The 19,620-nt window shown below is 43.4% G+C and overlaps 2 protein-coding genes across 9 annotated transcripts in view; both read left to right on the top strand.

Annotated features, from left to right (window-relative positions):
• LOC110526377 (sorbin and SH3 domain-containing protein 1) overlaps nucleotides 1-19,620 on the top strand; it is an 83,646-nt gene that overhangs the window by 18,457 nt on the left and 45,569 nt on the right. For 6 of the 8 annotated variants that reach the window (XR_002473938.2, XM_021607324.2, XM_021607332.2 and 3 more), the window contains exons 2-3: nucleotides 16,577-16,619; nucleotides 18,573-18,668. Coding sequence is in view for 5 of the 8 variants with exons in the window: in XM_021607324.2 (XP_021462999.2) it covers nucleotides 18,635-18,668 (34 nt within the window). In the remaining 3 variants the exon portion in view is untranslated. The remainder of the gene's footprint in view (nucleotides 1-16,576; nucleotides 16,620-18,572; nucleotides 18,669-19,620) is intronic. The other 2 variants (XM_021607366.2, XM_021607347.2) reach the window with 1 other exon arrangement.
• On the top strand, nucleotides 2,831-4,509 carry LOC110526417 (tripartite motif-containing protein 35-like). The gene has a single exon (XM_021607386.2). It carries the CDS (start codon nucleotides 3,507-3,509, stop codon nucleotides 4,464-4,466), a length of 960 nt encoding a protein of 319 aa, XP_021463061.2. The 5' UTR covers nucleotides 2,831-3,506; the 3' UTR covers nucleotides 4,467-4,509.

Raw genomic sequence — 19,620 nt, 5'->3', positions numbered from 1 at the left:
CGCATTTTTCTCCTACGCTACCAAAACGCAACAAGTTTTTAAGTTGTATTAGTCGGATGTACGTGATGCACATGGTATACACTGTAACAAAATGTGTAATGTACTTGCAGGTTCCTGCTTGACAATGCAACAGTAAGAAATAAAAGATCATACAAAGTAAATGGCTCAGTAGAACAGAATAAACATGTTAGCAGTATAATATAGGAAGGCACAATTTATAGTCCAATTTTTACCAATGTATTGGGGAAGGAGGGGATGAGGGGCAAGTGTTTAAATTGTGCAGTATTTAGCAATCATAATACAAGTCTGGTAACAACAGGTGTGTGTGTGTGAGAGAGTTCATGTGTTCTAAGTCACAGAGAGTAAATGCAGGTCATCAGTCCAGATCAAGTGTTCAGCAGTCTGATGACTTGTACATAGAAACTGTCTCGGAGCCTGTTGGTATCAGACCTAATATCAACATCTTGTGGCTGGGGTGTGTGGGGTTCTTGACGATGCTGCGGGCCTTCCTAAGGCACTGTTTTTTGAGTAGTTTTACTGGGCCACCACCCGCTGGAGGGCCTTGCGGTCATGGATGGAGAAATTCAGTGTGCTCCACTAGGCAAAATATATGCTTTGATTGAAACAAAACAGGAATGCTACAGTTTGTTAACACCATCTGCAAAGAAATGTATATAATTCAAAACACTATACTTTCGAAACACTGTACACAACTCAAGATTTAAATGCACGTTCCCATGAATCTGCCTATTTATTGACACAATACAACATATCACACTCAACCAACAAACAAAACAAACACGACATTTAAACACGATGACACAACATTGTTCGATCTCATCCTGGGCCCGTTTTCCCAAAAGCATCTTAAGGCTAAAATGCTTAAGGTCATCATTCGAACCATTGAGACTTAAGATGCTTTAGGGAAACCGGGCCCTGGTCAAAATAGGTTTCAGACACAAAGGCCCATTTCTATACTCTTCCTTATTTTCTTTGCCAGTCACAATTTCATCCCCCCCCCCCCCCCCCCCCCAATGTTGCACAAATGAGAGGGCTGCAAGGAAATATAAAAAACAACAAATAGGTAAACAGCAATAATATCATTAGTGATAGAGTAATGGAAAATTAAATGCCAGCAGTTCAATTTCAAATTATGTACATGATTACTGTACATATTGATTGGTATCTATAAACAGAATTGGTATTAATTACATAATATAAATGACATATTTTCCCAGTTTTTAATCACTTCAAGACTCAAACTAAGTACTGTGATGTTTTTGTCTCGTGTGAGATTCAAATGCTCAGAAACGCATAAACTATATACACAAAAGTATGTGGACAACCCTTCAAATTAGTGGATTTGGCTATTTCATTCACAGCCGTTGACAGTTGTATATAATTTTTTTTTTAAAAATTAGCACACAATCATTCAATCTCCATAGACAAATATTGGCAGTAGAATGGCCTGCACTGAAGAGCTCAGTGACTTTCAACGTAGCACCGTCATAGGATGCCACTTTTCCAACAAGTCACTTCATCAAATTTCAGCCCTGCTAGAGCTGCCCCGGTCAACTGTAACTGCTGTTATTGTAAGTGGAAACATCTAGGAGCAACAACGGCTCAGCCGTGAAGGCCACACAAGCTCACAGAACGGGACCGCCGAGTGCTGCCATGTGTAGCGCATAAATAAATCTCTGTACTCGGTTGCAACACTCACTACCAAGTTCCAAACTGCCTCAAGAAGCAACTTCAGCACAATAACTTAGTCTAGAGCTTCATGAAATGAGTTTCCATGGCCAAGCAGGTGGAAGAATGTTACATACGCCGCTAGGAAGAGGGAACGCAACACCTTGCTACAACTCAACTCCCCGTGGAGTGAAAGAGGTGTGGGACTGTAGGTGCGAGTAAGGATGACAAAGGCAGAGAGTGGTACCGTATGGGGAAAAGGGGCTGGACAGAACCAAAGCAAAGAATATCAAAGCCCCCCTCTCCTACCTTACCTGCCTACCCACTACTTACTTAACACCACCCAGTGCGCTAACCAAAATACAGGGGGTGGTCCACCCAGGTCTTAACTAGTGTGCATAGACAGTGAATACTACAAGTTATGTATGCCCGCAGGCCTCTTGCCTAAGCACTACCTAGGTGCCTTCCCTTTCCCCCCTGGGAACAAATGAAACAGAATAATACAAATGTAATTAAACAATTTCAAGAATCAAAAACACAGTTCTATTGGCACACAAATGCCTCAAATCAGCAGCTACAAAAATATTTAACAAAACCTGTCTCTGAGAAAAAACCAACATAGGACATATGTCCATCGCTCTCCTAACAACAACCAACACAGGCGCTCACCCTCATCTCTCTTCTCTCTGCAATCATCTGTCTTCTAAGCAATAGAACACTGGCTTATATAGCTTCAGAAGGAGTTGGTAATTGAAGACAGCTGTTCCTGACGAGAGGGTGGGGTCAGTTCCAATTAGCATGGCCGACCAATCAGCTGCTTGGGGGAATTCAGGAAGCCATCCTGAAACACACACATACATACAAATACACAAACCACAACACAGAAACTGGGGAACGTAACAAAGAACTTGACTGGCCTGCACAGAGCCCTGACCTCAACCCCATCGAACACCTTTGAGATTAATTGGAATGCCGATTACGAGCCAGGCCTAATCGCCCAACATCAGTGCCCAACCTCACTAATGCTCTTATGTTTGAATGGAAGCAAGTTCCCGCAGCAATGTTCCAACATCTAGTGGAAGGACATCCCAGAAGAGTGGAGGCTGTTATAGAAGCAAAAGGGGGACAAACTACATATTAATGCCTATGATTTTGGAATGAGATGTTCGACGAGCATGGTAGCTAAGGAATTATTAGCAACGTTACCTGCTTAGCTATGTTATTCTAAATCTCTTAAAAAGCACTTGAACGCAATCATGTTGTATAAACGACTTCACCAACTGGGAAATACGAGATTCCAAAGAGCATTTGAAGGCAGCATATGACTGCCATTGATGACATATATTTAATGGTATACTGTACCATGATATTGTAGTGGCAACCTTGTGTTGTGTAATTGTAAATTGGAGCTCGAGTTTTGTTAATGTCCTGTATTGAAGAGAGAGCTTGTTCTATTTCTGCAATTTTATAACACACACACACGTACACACACGTGAGATGTATGCAGACTCCACCCCTGTATTATCTGTCAACCAGGAAGTAGTAGAGTTCACAACGGAACCACACTGTAGCATGTAGCTATTCAGTAATGCTCACAACATTCGGTCTAAATTATTTATTTGCCTTATCTGTGGACTTATAATTGTTGGAAATAATCAACATTCAAATAACCATTGAATATGGTTGAAGAAACAGCATAATCTACTATACATTGTGATTTCCAAGTTTGACAGACCTCACTGCTGTAAGTTTTCAAAAGTGAAAGTAAACCTCAATTCCAGAAGCCATCACAGAAGAGAGACGGTGGTGGTGAGAAAATGGAATCTAAACCTTCCCTCCCAGAGGAGGATCTCTGCTGTACTGTATGCTGTGACATCTTCAGGGATCCCGTTTTCCTGTCATGTACCCACAGCGTCTGCAAAGCCTGTCTGAAGGAATTCTGGAAACAGAAGGGATCTCGAGAATGTCCAATGTGCCGGAAAAGATTGTCAATGGATAACCCCCCATGTAACCTAGCTTTAAAGAACCTGTGTGATGCCTACTTACAGGAGAAAGGTCAGAGATATTCAGCAGGGCCAGATGTGCATTGCAGTCTGCACAGTGAGAAACTCAAACTGTTCTGTCTGGATGATAAGCAGTCAATTTGTGTAGTGTGCCGGGATTCAAAGAACCATAAAAAGCATGACTGCATCCCCATAGATGAAGCTGCACTGGATCATAAGGAGGAAGTTAAGATGGCACTGAAGCCCCTAAAGGATATGCTGGAGGTCTTAAATGAAGTTAAACTGACCTGTGATCAAACAGCAGAGCACATTAAGACACAGGCCCAGCACACAGAGAAGCAGATTAAGGAGGAGTTTGGGAAGCTTCACCAGTTTCTACAGGATGAAGAGGAAGCCAGGATTGCTGCACTGAGGAAGGAAGAGAAGCAAAAGAGTCAGACGATGACAAAAAAGATTGAAGAGATGAGCAGGGAGATATCATCACTTTCGGACACAATCAGAGCCATAGAGAAAGAGCTGGGAGCCGACGATATCTCGTTCCTGCAGAATTTCAAGGCCACAGTCAAAAAAGCAAAGTGCACCCTGTCAAATCCGGAGAAGATTTCAGGATCACTGATCCACGTGGCAAAGTACCTAGGCAACCTGCAGTTCAGAGTCTGGGAGAAGATGCAGGAAATAGTTCCATCCGCATCTCATCCTGTCCGAGGATCTGATGAGTGTGACATACACCAAAGACGCTGTCACATATCAGTTTGCAAACAATGTAAAAAATAAATAAAATAATAATTGCTTTCTTGAGTAAGGCAACTCCAAAACACAGGTGTTTCAGCCTAGCTCAGTACTTTCTGTGTTGATGGGTAGCCAGCAGAAAATAGTGTAGTGTAGGCATTGGTAATGTTCTCTAGTTGCACCGTGATTGGGTGATGTTCTCTAGTTGCGCCGTGATTGGCTCAGTGTTCTGTCACTCATAGGGACACGACGTCACCGCCAAATCTAAGGGTAGAGCAAAAGAATTCAAGCCTCGTGGGTGCTGACATGGAGTTACATTAGAAGTGCCCATTCAAGAAAGCTTAAGGTTATTGGCCACAGATAAAATGACATCAAATCACATTATACAGTGCCTTCAGAAAGTATTCAGACCCCTTGACTTTTTCCACATTTTGTTATGTTACAGTCTTATTCTCAAATGGATTAAAGTAAAACAAATCCTCAACAATTTTCAAACAATACTCCATAATGACGAAGCAAAAACAGTTTAAAAAAAATAAAAACATTTGGACAATTTATAAAAAATAAAAAGCATAAATGCCTTAAGAATTCAGACCCTTTGCTAAGAGACTCGAAATGGAGCTCAGGTGCATCCTGTGTCCATTGATCATCCTTGAGATGTTTGTACAATTTTATTGAAGTCCACCTCTGGTAAATTCAATTGATTGGTCATGATTTGGAAAGTTACACTTTTTATTTATAGATTTTTTATTTAACCTTTATTTAACTAGGCAAGTCAGTTAAGAGCAAATTCTTATTTACAATGACGGCCTACACCGGCCAAACCCTAACCAGGATGACGCTGGGCCAATTGTGCTCTGCCCTATGGGTCTCTCGATCATGGCCGGTTGTGATACAGCCCGGGATCGAACCAGGGTCTGTAGTGACGCCTTTAGCACTGTGATACAGTGCCTTAGACCGCTGCACCACTCGGGAGCCCAACGGGAGCCCACATGTCTAAGGAATTGTCTGTAGAGCTCCGAGACATGTTTGCGTCAATCTGGGGAAGGGTACCAAAAATAATTCTGCAGCAATGAAGATCCCCCAAGAACACAGTTGCCTCCAAACGACCACCCCTCATCACTGTCAAACGCTCCCTAAAACACTTCAGCAAGCAGGCCTTTCTAACCGACCTGGCCCGGGTATCCTGGAAGGATATCGATCTCATCCCGTCAGTAGAGGATGCCTGGTTATTCTTTAAAAGTGCTTTCCTCACCATCTTAAATAAGCATGTCCCATTCAAAAAAAAATTGAACCAGGAACAGATATAGCCCCTGGTTCACTCCAGACCTGACTGCCTTTGACCAGCACAAAAACATCCTGTGGCGCACTGCATTAGCATCGAATAGCCCCAGCGGTATGCAACTTTTTAGGGAAGTTAGGAACCAATCTACACAGGCAGTTAGGAAAGCTAAGACTAGCTCTTTCAAGCAGAAATTTGCATCCTGTAGCACAAACTCAAAAAAGTTCTGAGACACTGTAAAGTCCATGGAGAATAAGAGCACCTCCTCCCAGCTACACACTGCACTGAGGCTAGGAAACACTGTCACCATCGATAAATCCATGATAATTGAGAGTTTGAATAAGAATTTTTCCACGGCTGGCCATGCTTTCCCCCTGGCTACCCCTACCCCGGTCATCTGCCCTGCACCCCCCACAGCAACTCACCCAAGCCTCCCCCATTTCTCCTTCACCCAAATCCAGATGATGTTCTGAAAGAGCTGCAAAATCTGGACCCCTACAAATCAGCCGGGCTAGACAATCTGGACCCTCTCTTTCTAAAATGATTTGCCGAAATTGTTGCAACCCCTGTTACTAGCCTGTTCAACCTCTCGTTCGTATTGTCTGAGATCCCCAAAGATTGGAAAGCTGCCGCGGTCATCCCCCTCTTCAAAGGGGGAGACACTCTAGACCCAAACTGCTACAGACCTATATCTATCTATCTACCCTCTAAGCCAAGTTAACAAACAGATCACCAACCATTTCCAATCCAACCGTACCTTCTCCGCTATGCAATCTGGCTTTCGAGCTGGTCATGGGTGCACCTCAGCCATGCTCAAGGTCCTAAACGATATCATAACTGCCATCGATAAGAGACATTACTGTGCAGCCGTATTCATCGACTTGGCCAAGGCTTTCGACTGACAATCACCACATTCTTATCGGCAGACTCAACAGCCTTGGTTTCTCAAATGACTGCCTCGCCTGGTTCACCAACTTCTTCACTGATAAAGTGCAGTGTGTAAAATCGGAGGGCCTGTTGTCCGGACCTCTGGCAGTTTCTATGGGGGTGCCACAGGGTTCAATTCTCGGGCCGACTCTCTTCTCTGTATATATCAATGATGTCGCTCTTGCAGCTGGTGATTCTCTGATCCACCTCTATGCAGATTCGGTATACTTCTGGCCCTTCTTTGGACACTGTGCTAACTAATCTCCAGACGAGATTCAATGCCATACAACTCTCCTTCCGTGGCCTCCAAAAACTAAATGCATGCTCTTCAACCGATCTCTGCCCACACCTGCCCGCCGTCCAGCATCACTACTCTGGACGGTTCTGACCTAGAATATGTGGACAACTACCTAGGTGTCTGGTTAGACTGTAAACTCTCCTTCCAGACCCACATTAAGCATCTCCAATCCAAAATGTAATCTAGAATCGGCTTCCTATTTCGCAACAAAGCATCCTTCACTCATGCTGCCAAACATACCCTCGTAAAACTGACTATCCTACCAATCCTATTTTGTAGCTTTCCTACAAAATAGCCTCCAACACTCTACTCCACAAATTGGATGCAGTCTATCATAGTGCCATCCGTTTTGTCACCAAAGCCCCATATACTACACACCACTGCGACCTATACGCTCTCGTTGGCTGGCCCTCGCTTCATACTCTTCGCCAAACCCACTGGCTTCAAGTCATCTACAAGTCTTTGCTAGGTAAAGCCCTGCCTTATCTCAGTTCACTGGTCACCATAGCAGCACCCACCCGCAGCATGCGCTCCAGCAGGTATATTTCACTGGTCACCCCAAAAGCCAATTCCTCCTTTGGCCGCCTTTCCTTCCAGTTGTTTGCTGCCAATGACTGGAACGAACTGCAAAAATCGCTGAAGCTGGAGACTCTTATCTTCCTCACTAACTTCAAGCACCAGCTGTCAGAGCAGCTCATATCATTGCACCTGTGCATAGCCCATCTGTAAATAGCCCACCCAACTACCTTATCCCCATACTGTATTTATTTATTTTGCCCCTTTGCACCCCAGTATCTCTACTTGCACGTTCATCTTCTGCACATCTATCACTCCAGTGTTTAATTACTATATCGTAATTACCTCGTCACTATGGCCTATTTTATTGCCTTACCTCCCTTATCTTACCTCATTTGCACACACGGTATATATATACTTTTTTTCTACTGTATTATTGACTGTATGTTTGTTTATTCCATGTGTAACTCTGTGTTGTTGTATGTGTCGAACTGCTTTGCTTTATCTCGGCCAGGTCGCAGTTGTAAATGAGAACTTGTTCTCAACTAGCCTACCTGGTTAAAAATAAATAAAATGGAAGAAGTTTGGAACCACCAAGACTTCCTAGAGCTGGTCGCCTTGCCAAACTGAGCAATTTGAGGAGAAGAACCATGGTCAGGGAGGTGACCAAGAACCCGATTTTCACTCTGATAGAGCTCTAGCGTTCCTCTGTGGAGATGGGAGAACCTTAAAGAAAGGACAACCATCTCTGCAGCACTCCACCAATCAGGCCTTTATGGTAGAGTGGCCAGACAGAAGCCACTCATCAGTAAAATGCACATGACAGCCCGCTTGGCGTTTGCCAAAAGGCACCTAAAGACCCTCAGACCATGAGAAACAAGATTCTCTGGTCTGATGAAACCAAGATTGAACTCTTTGTCCTGAATGCCAAGCGTCACGTCTGGAGGAAACCTGGCACCATCCCTACGTTGAAGAATGTTGGTGGCAGCATCATCAGCGGCAGGGACTGGAAGACTAGTCAGGATCGAGGGAATGATGAACAGAGCAATGTACAGAGAGATCCTTGATGAAAACCTGCTATAGAGCGCTCAGGACCTCAGACTGGGGCTAAGGTTCACCTTCCAACAGGACAGCGACCCTAAGCACACAGCCAAGACAACGCAGGAGTGGCTTCAGGACAAGTCTCTGAATGTCCTTGAGTGGCCCAGCCAGAGCCTGGACTTCAACCCTATCAAACATCTCTGGAGAGACCTAAAAATAGCTGTGCAGCAACGCTCCCCATCCAACCTGACAGAGCTTGAGCGGATCTGCAGAGAATAATGGGGAAAAACTCCTCAAATACAGGTGTATCTGATTGTACTGTATCTACAGTAGCTTTGATTGGACATCATACTTTCAAAATCTTAACTAGCAAGCTCACAGTCATCATCATGAATCAAGTCCACAATCTACTGGCAAATGGTTTTTAATCCTTGTCATATGAAGATAAATAATGAAGAGGAATTATAGATAAAACATATTGGTGATCATCGGCCATTGGACAAATACTGCACAAAATCACAAATTCAACAATGAGTGGTTTGGAAGGAATCAGTGGTTAACTGCAAGCATTGAAAAGCAATCACAAGCCTGCTATTCAGTGGACTAGGTGTGTGGTACCAAGTCTGGATATAAGGGTATTTTTTCCAAACTTAAAAGGATAAACATTCAACATTAGCTGTGCTGTCAATCCAGCATGACTTCTGCCACACTCAAAACAACTGTAAACTCAGAACTGGGAAATCTCACTTCAGTGAGTTCAAGACAACTGGGAACTCGGGGGAAAAAAAATGTCCTCCGACTGGGAAAATACATTTGGAATGGTCATCCAACTCGGAATTGTAAGTCGGGAACTCTGGGCTCTTTCTAGAGCTCTGACCTGAAGATCACTGACGTCATCATGATTCAACCTTGTTTTTTTCAGAGCTCCCAGTTAACTTGAAAGCACCATAAATCCTGAGAATGCCAGACTTTGATGACAAAGTTTGACAAAATTTGATGACCGCCTCACCATCTTCCTGTTCAAGTGAGCACAGCACAACAAGTTGAGTCCAAAAATGTATTGTATGCTGCTGCATAAATTATATGCCAGGGAGATATGTGTACTGTAGTTTAGAAAGTAATTCTAAGTGTATGTTGTGTAGTAAGCTGTTAGTAGCCCATGTGCCTCACCCTAATAATTTGGTTCCTTTACCGCTCTTAATTTCGCATACTGTTCTGACTTGATGGTGCACTTGTAGTCTATAGCCTGTTTTATAGAAATGTAATCATTGAACATTGTAAGAGCTTTCGTTGTCTGCTTATATGCCCCCTTTATTTATGCTACGATTCTGACTTGGTGTACAGGGAGAATACTGTAAGAACGGCCCATGTTCTGAATTCTGTCGCTGTACATTTCAAAAGTGCTGAACAAATAGTCCTAGCTCACTCATTAATGTCTTAATCGAAATTACGGCTTGCCTCTTATCCGCTTGTCGTCCCCTTATGCCATAGTTTTTGCATCTCAAATGTCCGTAGAAACAACATTTGTTTAAGCAAGTCAGCCTTATCAGCTATGTTTTTTTTTAAAGGCGGTAAATTAATTAACTGTTTCGCTGCCAGACAAAGCTCCGCTGATAACCAGGTGTAGCAGTGGTAATGTGTTGGGACTGCTGTTGGGACAGCTTTATGTAGGCCCTAACAGTTTGTGGGAAGAGTTTGTCATCATTATAGTGCAATTAATGTGTTGTTTAATGTTGTGTTGTATTGTGTAGTGGCTTTTGCTGGCATGCATCTAAAAACATTTTTTTTTTACTTTGCCCCACCAATATTTACATGCTAAAATCGCCACTGTAAGTGATGAATTCCATGTGGTTACAGACCGAATTGAAAGTTACCTCATTATAGAAAAAAAATCGAAATTCCTGCACACAGGTTACCTCTGCTAGTTTATTGTTTATTTATTTTATTTTTTTTTATTTTTTTATTTCTACTTTGCACATTCTTCCACTGCAAAACTACCATTCCAGTGTTTTACTTGCTATATTGTATTTACTTTGCCACCATGGCCTTTTTTGCCTTTACCTCCCTTATCTCACCTCATTTGCTCACATCGTATATAGACTTGTTTTTACTGTATTATTGACTGTATGTTTGTTTTACTCCATGTGTAACTCTGTCGTTGTATGTGTCGAACTGCTTTGCTTTATCTTGGCCAGGTCGCAATTGTAAATGAGGACTTGTTCTCAACTTGCCTACCTGGTTAAATAAAGGTGAAAAATAATTTTAAAACAATTGTCAACATTTCAGTCTGAGACTTTCTGAAAGACCTGAGTGTTGGCAGGGTTCATCATAATTTATTTTCAGAAGAATTGTCCATGCACTGACGCTGTCATTCATTGTCTGTTATCAGGTTTCAGCTTCTGTCTCTCTTCCAACCCAACCCCTCCCCATGTTTAGCTAATGAATGACTAATGACCAGAGGCCACTGAGAGGTGGGAAACAGTTGCCAGGCAGCCACCTCATGGCCTCATAAGTTTATGACCAACTGCAGCCCTCTCATTAGATATCTGAGAGCAGAGCACTATACAGTATATAATCATCCAAACAGAATGCCAAAATGAATTTGGTTATGAATGTGGGTTTTGAGTTTCTCACAGTATTTTTTTATTTTATTATTTTTTTTATTTTTTTTATTTCACCTTTATTTAACCAGGTAAGCTAGTTGAGAACAAGTTCTCATTTACAACTGCGACCTGGCCAAGATAAAGCAAAGCAGTGCGACACAAACAACAACACAGAGTTTCACATGGAATAAACAAGCGTACATTCAATAACGCAATAGAAAAAGAAAGTATATATACAGTGTGTACAAATGGCATGAGGAGGTAGGCAATAAATAGGCCATAGTAGCGAAGTAATTACAATTTGGCAGGTTAACACTGACGTGATAAATGAGCAGATGATGATGTGCAAGCAGAAATAGTGATGTGCAAAAGAGCAGAAAGTAAATAAAAACAGTATGGGAATGAGGTAGGTAGATTGGGTGGGTTATTTATAGATGGACTATGAACAGCTGCAGCGATCGATTAGCTGCTCAGATAGCTGATGTTTAAAGTTAGTGAAGGAAATATAAGTCTCCAGCTTCAGTGATTTTTGCAATTAATTCCAGTCACTGGCAGCAGAGAACTGGAAGGAAAGGTGGCCGAAGGAGGTGTTGGCTTTGGGGATGACCAGTGAGGTATACCTGCTGGAGCGCGTGCTGCGAGTGGGTGTTGTTATCATGACCAGTGAGCTGAGATAAGGCGGAGCTTTACCTAGCATAGACTTATAGATGACCTGGAGCCAGAGGTTCTGGCAACGAACATGCAGAGAGGGCCAGCCGACTAGAGCATACAGGTTGCAGTGGTGGGTGGTATAAGGGGTTTTGGTAACAAAATGGATGGCACTGTGATAGACTGCATCCAGTTTGCTGAGTAGAGTATTGGAAGCTATTTTGTAGATGACATCGCCAAAGTCGAGGATCGGTAGGATAGTCATTTTTACTAGGGCAAGTTTGGAGGCGTGAGTGAAGGAGGCTTTGTTGCGGAATAGAAAGCCGATTCTAGATTTGATTTTGGATTGGAGATGTTTAATTTGAGTCTGGAAGGAGAGTTTACAGTCTAAACACATATTCTAGGTCAGAGCCGTCCAGGGTAGTGATGCTAGTCGGGCAGGCGGGTGCAGACAGTGAACGGTTGAAGAGCATGCATTTGGTTTTACTAGCGTTTAAGAGGAGTTGGAGGCCACCGAAGGAGTGTTGTGTGGCATTGAAGCTCGTTTGGAGGTTAGTTAACACAGTGTCCAAAGAAGGGCCAGAAGTATACAGAATGGTGTCGTCTGCATAGAGGTGGATCAGGGAATCACCCGCAGCAAGAGCAACATCATTGATATATACAGAAAAAAGAGTCGGCACGAGAATTGAACCCTGTGGTACCCCCATAGAGACTGCCAGAGGTCCGGACAACAGGCCCTCCGATTTGACACACTGAACTCTGTCTGCAAAGTAGTTGGTGAACCAGGCGAGGCAGTCATCTGAGAAACCAAGGCTATTGAGTCTGCCGGTAAGAATACGGCGATTGACAGAGTCGAAAGCCTTGGCCAGGTCGATGAAGACGGCTTCACAGTACTGTCTTTTATCGATGGCGGTTATGATATTGTTTAGTACCTTGAGCGTGGCTGAGGTGCACCCGAGACCGGCTCGGAAACCAGATTGCACAGCTGAGAAGGTACGGTGGGATTGGAAATGGTCAGTGATCTGTTTATTAACTAGGCTTTCGAAAACTTTAGAGAGGCAGGGCAGGATGGATATAGGTCTATAGCAATTTGGGTCTTGAGTGTCACCCCCTTTGAAGAGGGGGATGACCGTGGCAGCTTTCCAATCTTTATGGATCTCAGACGACACGAAAGAGAGGTTGAACAGGCTGGTAATAGGGGTTGCAACAATGGCGGCGGATAGTTTTAGAAATAGAGGGTCCAGATTTTCTAGCCCAGCTGATTTGTACTGGTCCAGGGTTTGCAGCTCTTTCAGAACATCTGCTATCTGTATTTGGGTGAAGGAGAAGCTGGGGAGGCTCAGGCAAGTAGCTCGGGGGGGGTGGGGGGAGGGGCTGTTGGCCGGGGTTGGGGTAGCCAGGAGGATAGCATAGCCAGCCGTAGAGAAATAATTGTTGAAATTTTAGATTATCATGGATTTATTGGTGGTGACCGTGTTACCTAGCCAAGTGCAGTGGGCAGCTGGGAGGAGGCGCTCTTGTTCGCCATGGACTTGACAGTGTCCAAGCTAGCCTTTGCATTCCTGAATGACTGCGTGCATTGGTTCCTGACTTCCCTGAAAAGTAGCATATCGCGGGGACCATTCGATGCTATAGCAGTCTGCCACAGGATGTTTTTGTGTTGGTCAAGGGCAGTCAGGTCTAGAGTGAACCAAGGGCTATATCTGTTCTTGGTTCTACATTTTTTGAAAGGGGCATGCTTATTTAAGATGGTGAGGAAGTTACTTTTAAAGAACGACCAGGCATCCTCGACTGATGGGATGAGGTCGATATCCTTCCAGGATACCCGGGTCAGGTCGGTTAGAAAGGCCTGCTTGCTGAAGTGTTTTAGGGAGCGTTTGACAGTGATGAGGGGTGGTCGTTTGACCGCGGACCCATAGCGGATGCAGGCAATGAGGCAGTGGTCGCTGAGATCCTATTTGGAGGGCAAGTAGGTCAGAATAATATCAATGAGGGTGCCCATGTTTACAGATTTAGGATTGTACCTGGTGGGTTCCTTGATGATTTGTGAGAGATTCAGGGCATCTAGCCTAGATTGTAGGACTGCCGGGGTGTTAAGCATATCCCAGTTTAGGTCACCTAACAGAACAAATTCTGAAGTTAGATGGGGGGCAATCAATTCACGGTGTCCAGGGCACAGCTGGGAGCTGAGTGGGGTCTATAACAGGCGGCAACAGTTAGAGACTTATTTCTGGAGAGATTAATATTTAAAATTAGAAGTTCGAACTCTTTGGGCATAGACCTGGAAAGTATGACAGAACTTTGCAGGCTATCTCTGCAGTAGATTGCAACTCCCCCCCCCCCCCCCCCCCCACCCTTTGGCAGTTCTATCTTGGCAGAAAATGTTGTAGTTGGGTATGGAAATCTCAGATTTCAGAAACCAGGATTCAGACACTGCAATGTGTCTGAAGTTGTCTGTTTGTTTTTCAGTGTCTGTGCCACTGAGCCAAATTGACCTGTATTTGTTAAGGTAAAGTAGCTCTAAAATCGTTTCAGATTGTCCAGATCAAGAGAATGTGCATTTAGGTAGAGACTTTAGTACTGGAGGTTTACTTGATTACAGTTTATCTCATTCTCCTGTTTGTCTAGGCTGGAGCACTGCTGGAAAATCTCCACTGAAAATGATTTTTAGTCCAGGATTTGGCATAATTTATGTCTGGGATACCGGCCCTGTAAATTGACCATCTGTACTGTACTTATAATTTCTTCAGATAGAGGTAGGGCTTCAAAAACCATGCAGTTAACTCTCATTGCTCTCCAAAAAAATGCTGTTCTGAAACAAACATATGCTTCATGTCAAATAGTCTTAGGGTGTTCAGACTGGTCAGGAATGATCAAATGTAGTTCTTACAATGACACTTTAGCTGACCTCTTGTGGACACTTGGGGTCAGGAAATTAGTATGTTTATTGCACTATTGTATGAGGAAGAAATGTGCCTCAAAGACATGTAGATGTTTTACGATCTGGTTGTACCCTTGGGTTTTGTCTGGAAACTCACTCAAATATCCTTTTAGGCTTAATTTCAGGAGGGAGGGAGGGAGGGAGGGAGGGAGGGAGGGAGGGAGGGAGGGAGGGAGAGAGGGAGGGAGAGAGAGAGAGAGAGAGAGGGAGAGAGGGAGAGAGAGAGAGAGAGAGAGAGAGAGAGAGAGAGAGAGAGAGAGAGAGAGAGAGAGAGAGAGAGAGAGAGAGAGAGAGAGAGAGAGAGAGAGAGAGAGAGAGAGAGAGAGAGAGAGAGAGAGAGAGAGAGAGAGAGAGAGAGAGAGAGAGAGAGAGAGAGAGAGAGAGAGAGAGAGAGAGAGACTTAACTCAGTTCCAATCTTCTCTACAGCCGGGCAATATAAATGGGAGTGTTCTGAGTGTCTCTTAAATCAGTCCTCAGGGTGATATACAATGGAGGACTCCCTGGAAGTGTTTCACTGCCTCTTTTATGTGGCCTTGGTGTTGTTCTGCATGCTCCAATGATGCAGCTCGGATCAGCATACTGTACGTCCTGTTCTCCTTTCTTTCAACCAGTCCTGGAGGACACATTTAGCTGTCGCACAAGGGACTCGTTTGATGTGTTCCCTTGCATTGAGTATCAATAGCAGCACTGTCTTCAGTGGTAGCTTGCATCACTATAGGATTGTTTGTGTACTTAATCATACCACTGCCGACTAATGAGGTGAACACCCCTATGTGATGAACACATACCTTCCTTGACTGCTCGTTGTTCTGTGAGAATTGGATATGCAGTTTCACATGTGAAAATCTCACTTTCACATGTGGAATTGGAAGTATATGTATAGCCTAAAAACATGGTTAAAACTATAATATTGATATCATGGATGGTCAGTCCTTGCATCCATAGCGAATCGATGGATTTGAAAGTGGTTCTATCTCCAGCCCCATCCCTCAGCTTTTTACTGAAACTGTGGCGGGGAACACTTTCTTAATGTTTCAATTAAGGATTCCGGCTTTAAACGCCTTTTAATAGAGTCATAGAGTTAATATATGGTGCAATCCTCCAGTGAGTGAGTTACTTTTGTGCCATGAATGTCAAGCAAAACTTCTGACGTCGAGAACAACATTCTTAGTATTGCAAACAAAAATAATGATATTGAAACCCAAAAGTATTGATAGCATAACAAAATGTTTTGAGGAAATCTTTTTTTCTTTGTAAAAAATAGTTTTCAGTGATTTTTGTTTATGATAATGCAGTTTAATAAAAATGCTTCCCTCTTTCCTGCAATTTTCCCCCCCATCTTTGGTTACGTTACCCTGGCCTTTGCTTTCTCTGCCTTTTTCATTTGCAAGTTTTGGTACATTCCTTCCAGCAACATAGCACCTTGCATTGCACTTCTGGTTTGCTTCTGAAGCTAAGCAGGGTCTGTCCTGATCGTTCCCTGAACGGGAGACCAGACGTAGCTGGAAGTGGTGAAAAATAAACGTGTTCAAAAATGTGCGTCTGAAAACCACGTGTCTGACTCATGTGAAAATTGTACATGTGAATTATATTTTATGCATCAGTACCAGCAGGACATATTGACCTACAGTGATTAATTAAAATAATAAAATAAGTATGATCACTTTCTCCATCCAATGTTTGCAATTTTTTTTTTTTTTCTTCATCTTCAAATGCATTAATGCTTGTTCCCAATGTACCCCAGCCTATTCCTGACAATAAACAAACTGCTGCTCAGACTTCCTGCTCTCTCATGATGGCCCTAAAAGAGCTGACCACTATGCTGTAAATTAATACATTCTGCTCAAATCTGCTTTGCTCTACAATAACTCTCTCCCTCTGGCTTTCTTTTGTTCCAGGGCTGTCCAACAGAGGGCAGTGTGAGATTTGACCAATCCCACAGTAAGTTTCATCCACTTCTTTTCCTCATACTGTATCTCTCATTATACCGCATAGCTCCGTTCTGCTTCCAGGAAGTGCACTGTAAGGATGAAGGAGGTCGAAATGACAAGAATCATGGCTGTCCAGCAGGTCTCCTATATGGAAGCAGTGCAAATGGTTGAAGGAGGGAGTGGAAATGAAGAAGAAATGGCAATGGATGCCCCCAGCCTGCAGAAAATCTTGTTCACCCGTTAATTAACAGATCCAGAAATACTATAGTGAAGAAGGTAGATTTGTTGCGTTTATTACGCTGGTGATACAGCACAGGCCGCCAAACAAACAAGAAGTCAAAGACAATGGATATAGTTGTGTATGTTTTTGGATCTCCAGGGCTTCGTAGCCGAAACATTACAGGGAATATTGTCTGAAGATGTTTTTCCCTTTCAGGCCCCAGAGCCTGTAGGGATCTGAGTAGACATTTGAATCTTACTAAAGGAGTACAAATATATTATTAGTATTTAGTTATTTATTTGGGGGGGGGGGTGATAATATGAGTATGTTTTTTCACACTTTCCTTATTTTCTGCGTTGAAGTTCCCCGGTTTTCACAGCGTACAGTAGGTGGCGCCATGCACCTCTAGCGTGTGTTTGCGGACCGCTTTCTGCAACAGCAGAAGTGATGTTCAGGGAATTTGATAACAATGCCTGTTCATTTCGTTGAGTGTAATTTTTTACATTTTAACTAGGCAAGTCGGTTAAATTTTTATTTACAATGACAGCAAAACCCTAATGACGCTGGGCCAATAGTGCACCGCCCTATGGAACTCCCAACTCACAGCCGGTTGGGATACAGCCTGGAATCGAACCAGGGTCTGTGGTGATGCCTCTAGCACTGAGTTGCAGTGCCTTAGACCACTGCGCCACTCGGGAGCCCTTAATGATTAAGTTAATTTGTATCATTGCAGCAGCTTACTCATACAAGAAATAGGCCTATCAAATGTTACACCACTCCAACCATACATTCCAGTCAATCAGTCAAGCATTGAGAAACAAGCAAAAGCACTGAGTTGCAGTGCCTTAGACCACTGCGCCACTCGGGAGCCCTTAATGATTAAGTTAATTTGTATCATTGCAGCAGCTTACTCATACAAGAAATAGGCCTATCAAATGTTACACCACTCCAACCATACATTCCAGTCAATCAGTCAAGCATTGAGAAACAAGCAAAAGCACTGAGCAGCAACAAAAGTGCTTATTTATGATGGAGGGCTGACATACAGTTCAGGCTACATGTTAGCATGAGCAGAGTTTGTGATTGCATGCGTTTGCGGCATTGACGGCTTCGGTGGAGAGGACACATAAAATACTGTATTCACCCACTAGATTTCATCGCAATTCTGTATGTGATGTAGCTACATGGTTGATATTCCAGTAAAGTCATCGTCAACAACATCTGTTAATGTACACTTGTAGTTCTGTTCGCTGTCGTCAAAAGTACAGCGGCCTACTGTCTTTTATGTTTCCAAAGGTCCTCGTTGCAGCAGTGTGTCCCTATCTGTCACTATCATCTCCTTCCTGCAGTCTGTCTTCCAGCTCCACTTTCCTCACTGTGTCAACACTTCTCCTCTGTGTTCTCTGTCAACTCATGGGTGTTGTTTATGTCATCAGGATGTTGCGTATGTAGTAACATACAATGTTAAGTAGTACAGTGTTCATCAGCTAATGTCCTAAAATATGTTGTAAGAGGAAAAGACACAGGTGTACTGTAGCTCTATTTTGCTGACCATTCCTTGGTGAGGTTCACTTACACCCAGGGGTTCAGTTGAAGTGTTAGCAAAAAGACATCTGCCTTGTTTTGCCCCTTAATGCATTGAACACCCCTCCCTGCCAATGCAACTACCATTCCCAATGTTCACTTTGGAGAATTTGGCCCCAGCTTACACTTGTACACTGTGTCTGTCTGTTGTTTTGGCAGCTCCTCCGGTCCCCTCAGGTCCTCGCTGTGTGTCTGCAGTCAGAATCACCCCTCTGACAAGCATGAAAGGCTCTCCTGATCTGATTCCGTCTGCAGGTGAACACACTCATTAACTCCTTTTCCCCCTCCTCCACTTCTCTCATCTATCTTTCATCAGGCTGAACTCCAGGACACCTTCGACACACTGGATATGCCGAGGAGGATCACTTGTTAACAATCTGCATCCATTTTAAACAACAATATGCTACTATAGTGTCTCTGCCAGTGTTACAACACAGTTGTACTAATTGGATGTAATGACTGACTCAAATCAGTGCTAACATAATTGCAAAACGGTTTTCTAATGATCATTTAGCCTTTTGAAGAGGATAAACTTGGATTAGCTAACACAACGTGCCATTGGAACACAGGAGTGATGGTTGCTGATAATGGGCCTCTGTACGCCTATGTAGATATTCCATTAAAAATCTGCCGTTTCCAGCTACAATAGTCAATTACAACATTAACAATGTCTACAGTGTATTTCTGATCAATTTGATGTTATTTTAATGGAATAAAATTTGCTTTTTTTTTCCAAAAACAAGGACATTTCTAAATGACCCCAAAATGTTGAACGGTAGTGTACATATGAGAAGAGTAATGCAAGATATGTAAACATGATTAAAGTGCCATTATTAAAGTGACTAGTGTTCCATTTATTAAAGTGGCCAATGATTTCAGGTCTGTATGTAGGCTGCAGCCTCTCTATGTTAGTGATGGCTGTTTAACAGTCTGATAGCCTTGAGATAGAAGCTGTTTTTCAGTCTCTCGGTCCCAACTTTGATGCACCTGTACTGACCTCGCCTTCTGGATGGTAGCGGGGTGAACAGACAGTGGCTCGGGTGGATGTTGTCCTTGATGATCTTTTTGCCCTTCCTGTGACATCAGGTGCTGTAGGTGTCCTGGAGGGCAGATAGTTTGCCCCCGGTGATGCGTTGTGCAGACCGCACCACCCTCTGGAGAACCCTGCGGTTGTGGGCGGTGCAGTTGCCGTACCAGGCGGAGATAC

This window comes from Oncorhynchus mykiss, chromosome 1, assembly GCF_013265735.2.
Source record: "Oncorhynchus mykiss isolate Arlee chromosome 1, USDA_OmykA_1.1, whole genome shotgun sequence".
In the NCBI taxonomy this organism is placed as follows: domain Eukaryota; kingdom Metazoa; phylum Chordata; class Actinopteri; order Salmoniformes; family Salmonidae; genus Oncorhynchus; species Oncorhynchus mykiss.
The sequence above is the reverse complement of the archived record's forward strand: the minus strand, read 5'-3'. Positions and strand labels throughout refer to the sequence as shown.

Excerpts from the sequence above, each read along its gene's own strand:
- LOC110526417 (XM_021607386.2), top strand. The coding sequence starts at position 3,507 with ATGGAATCTAAACCTTCCCTCCCAGAGGAGGATCTCTGCTGTACTGTA.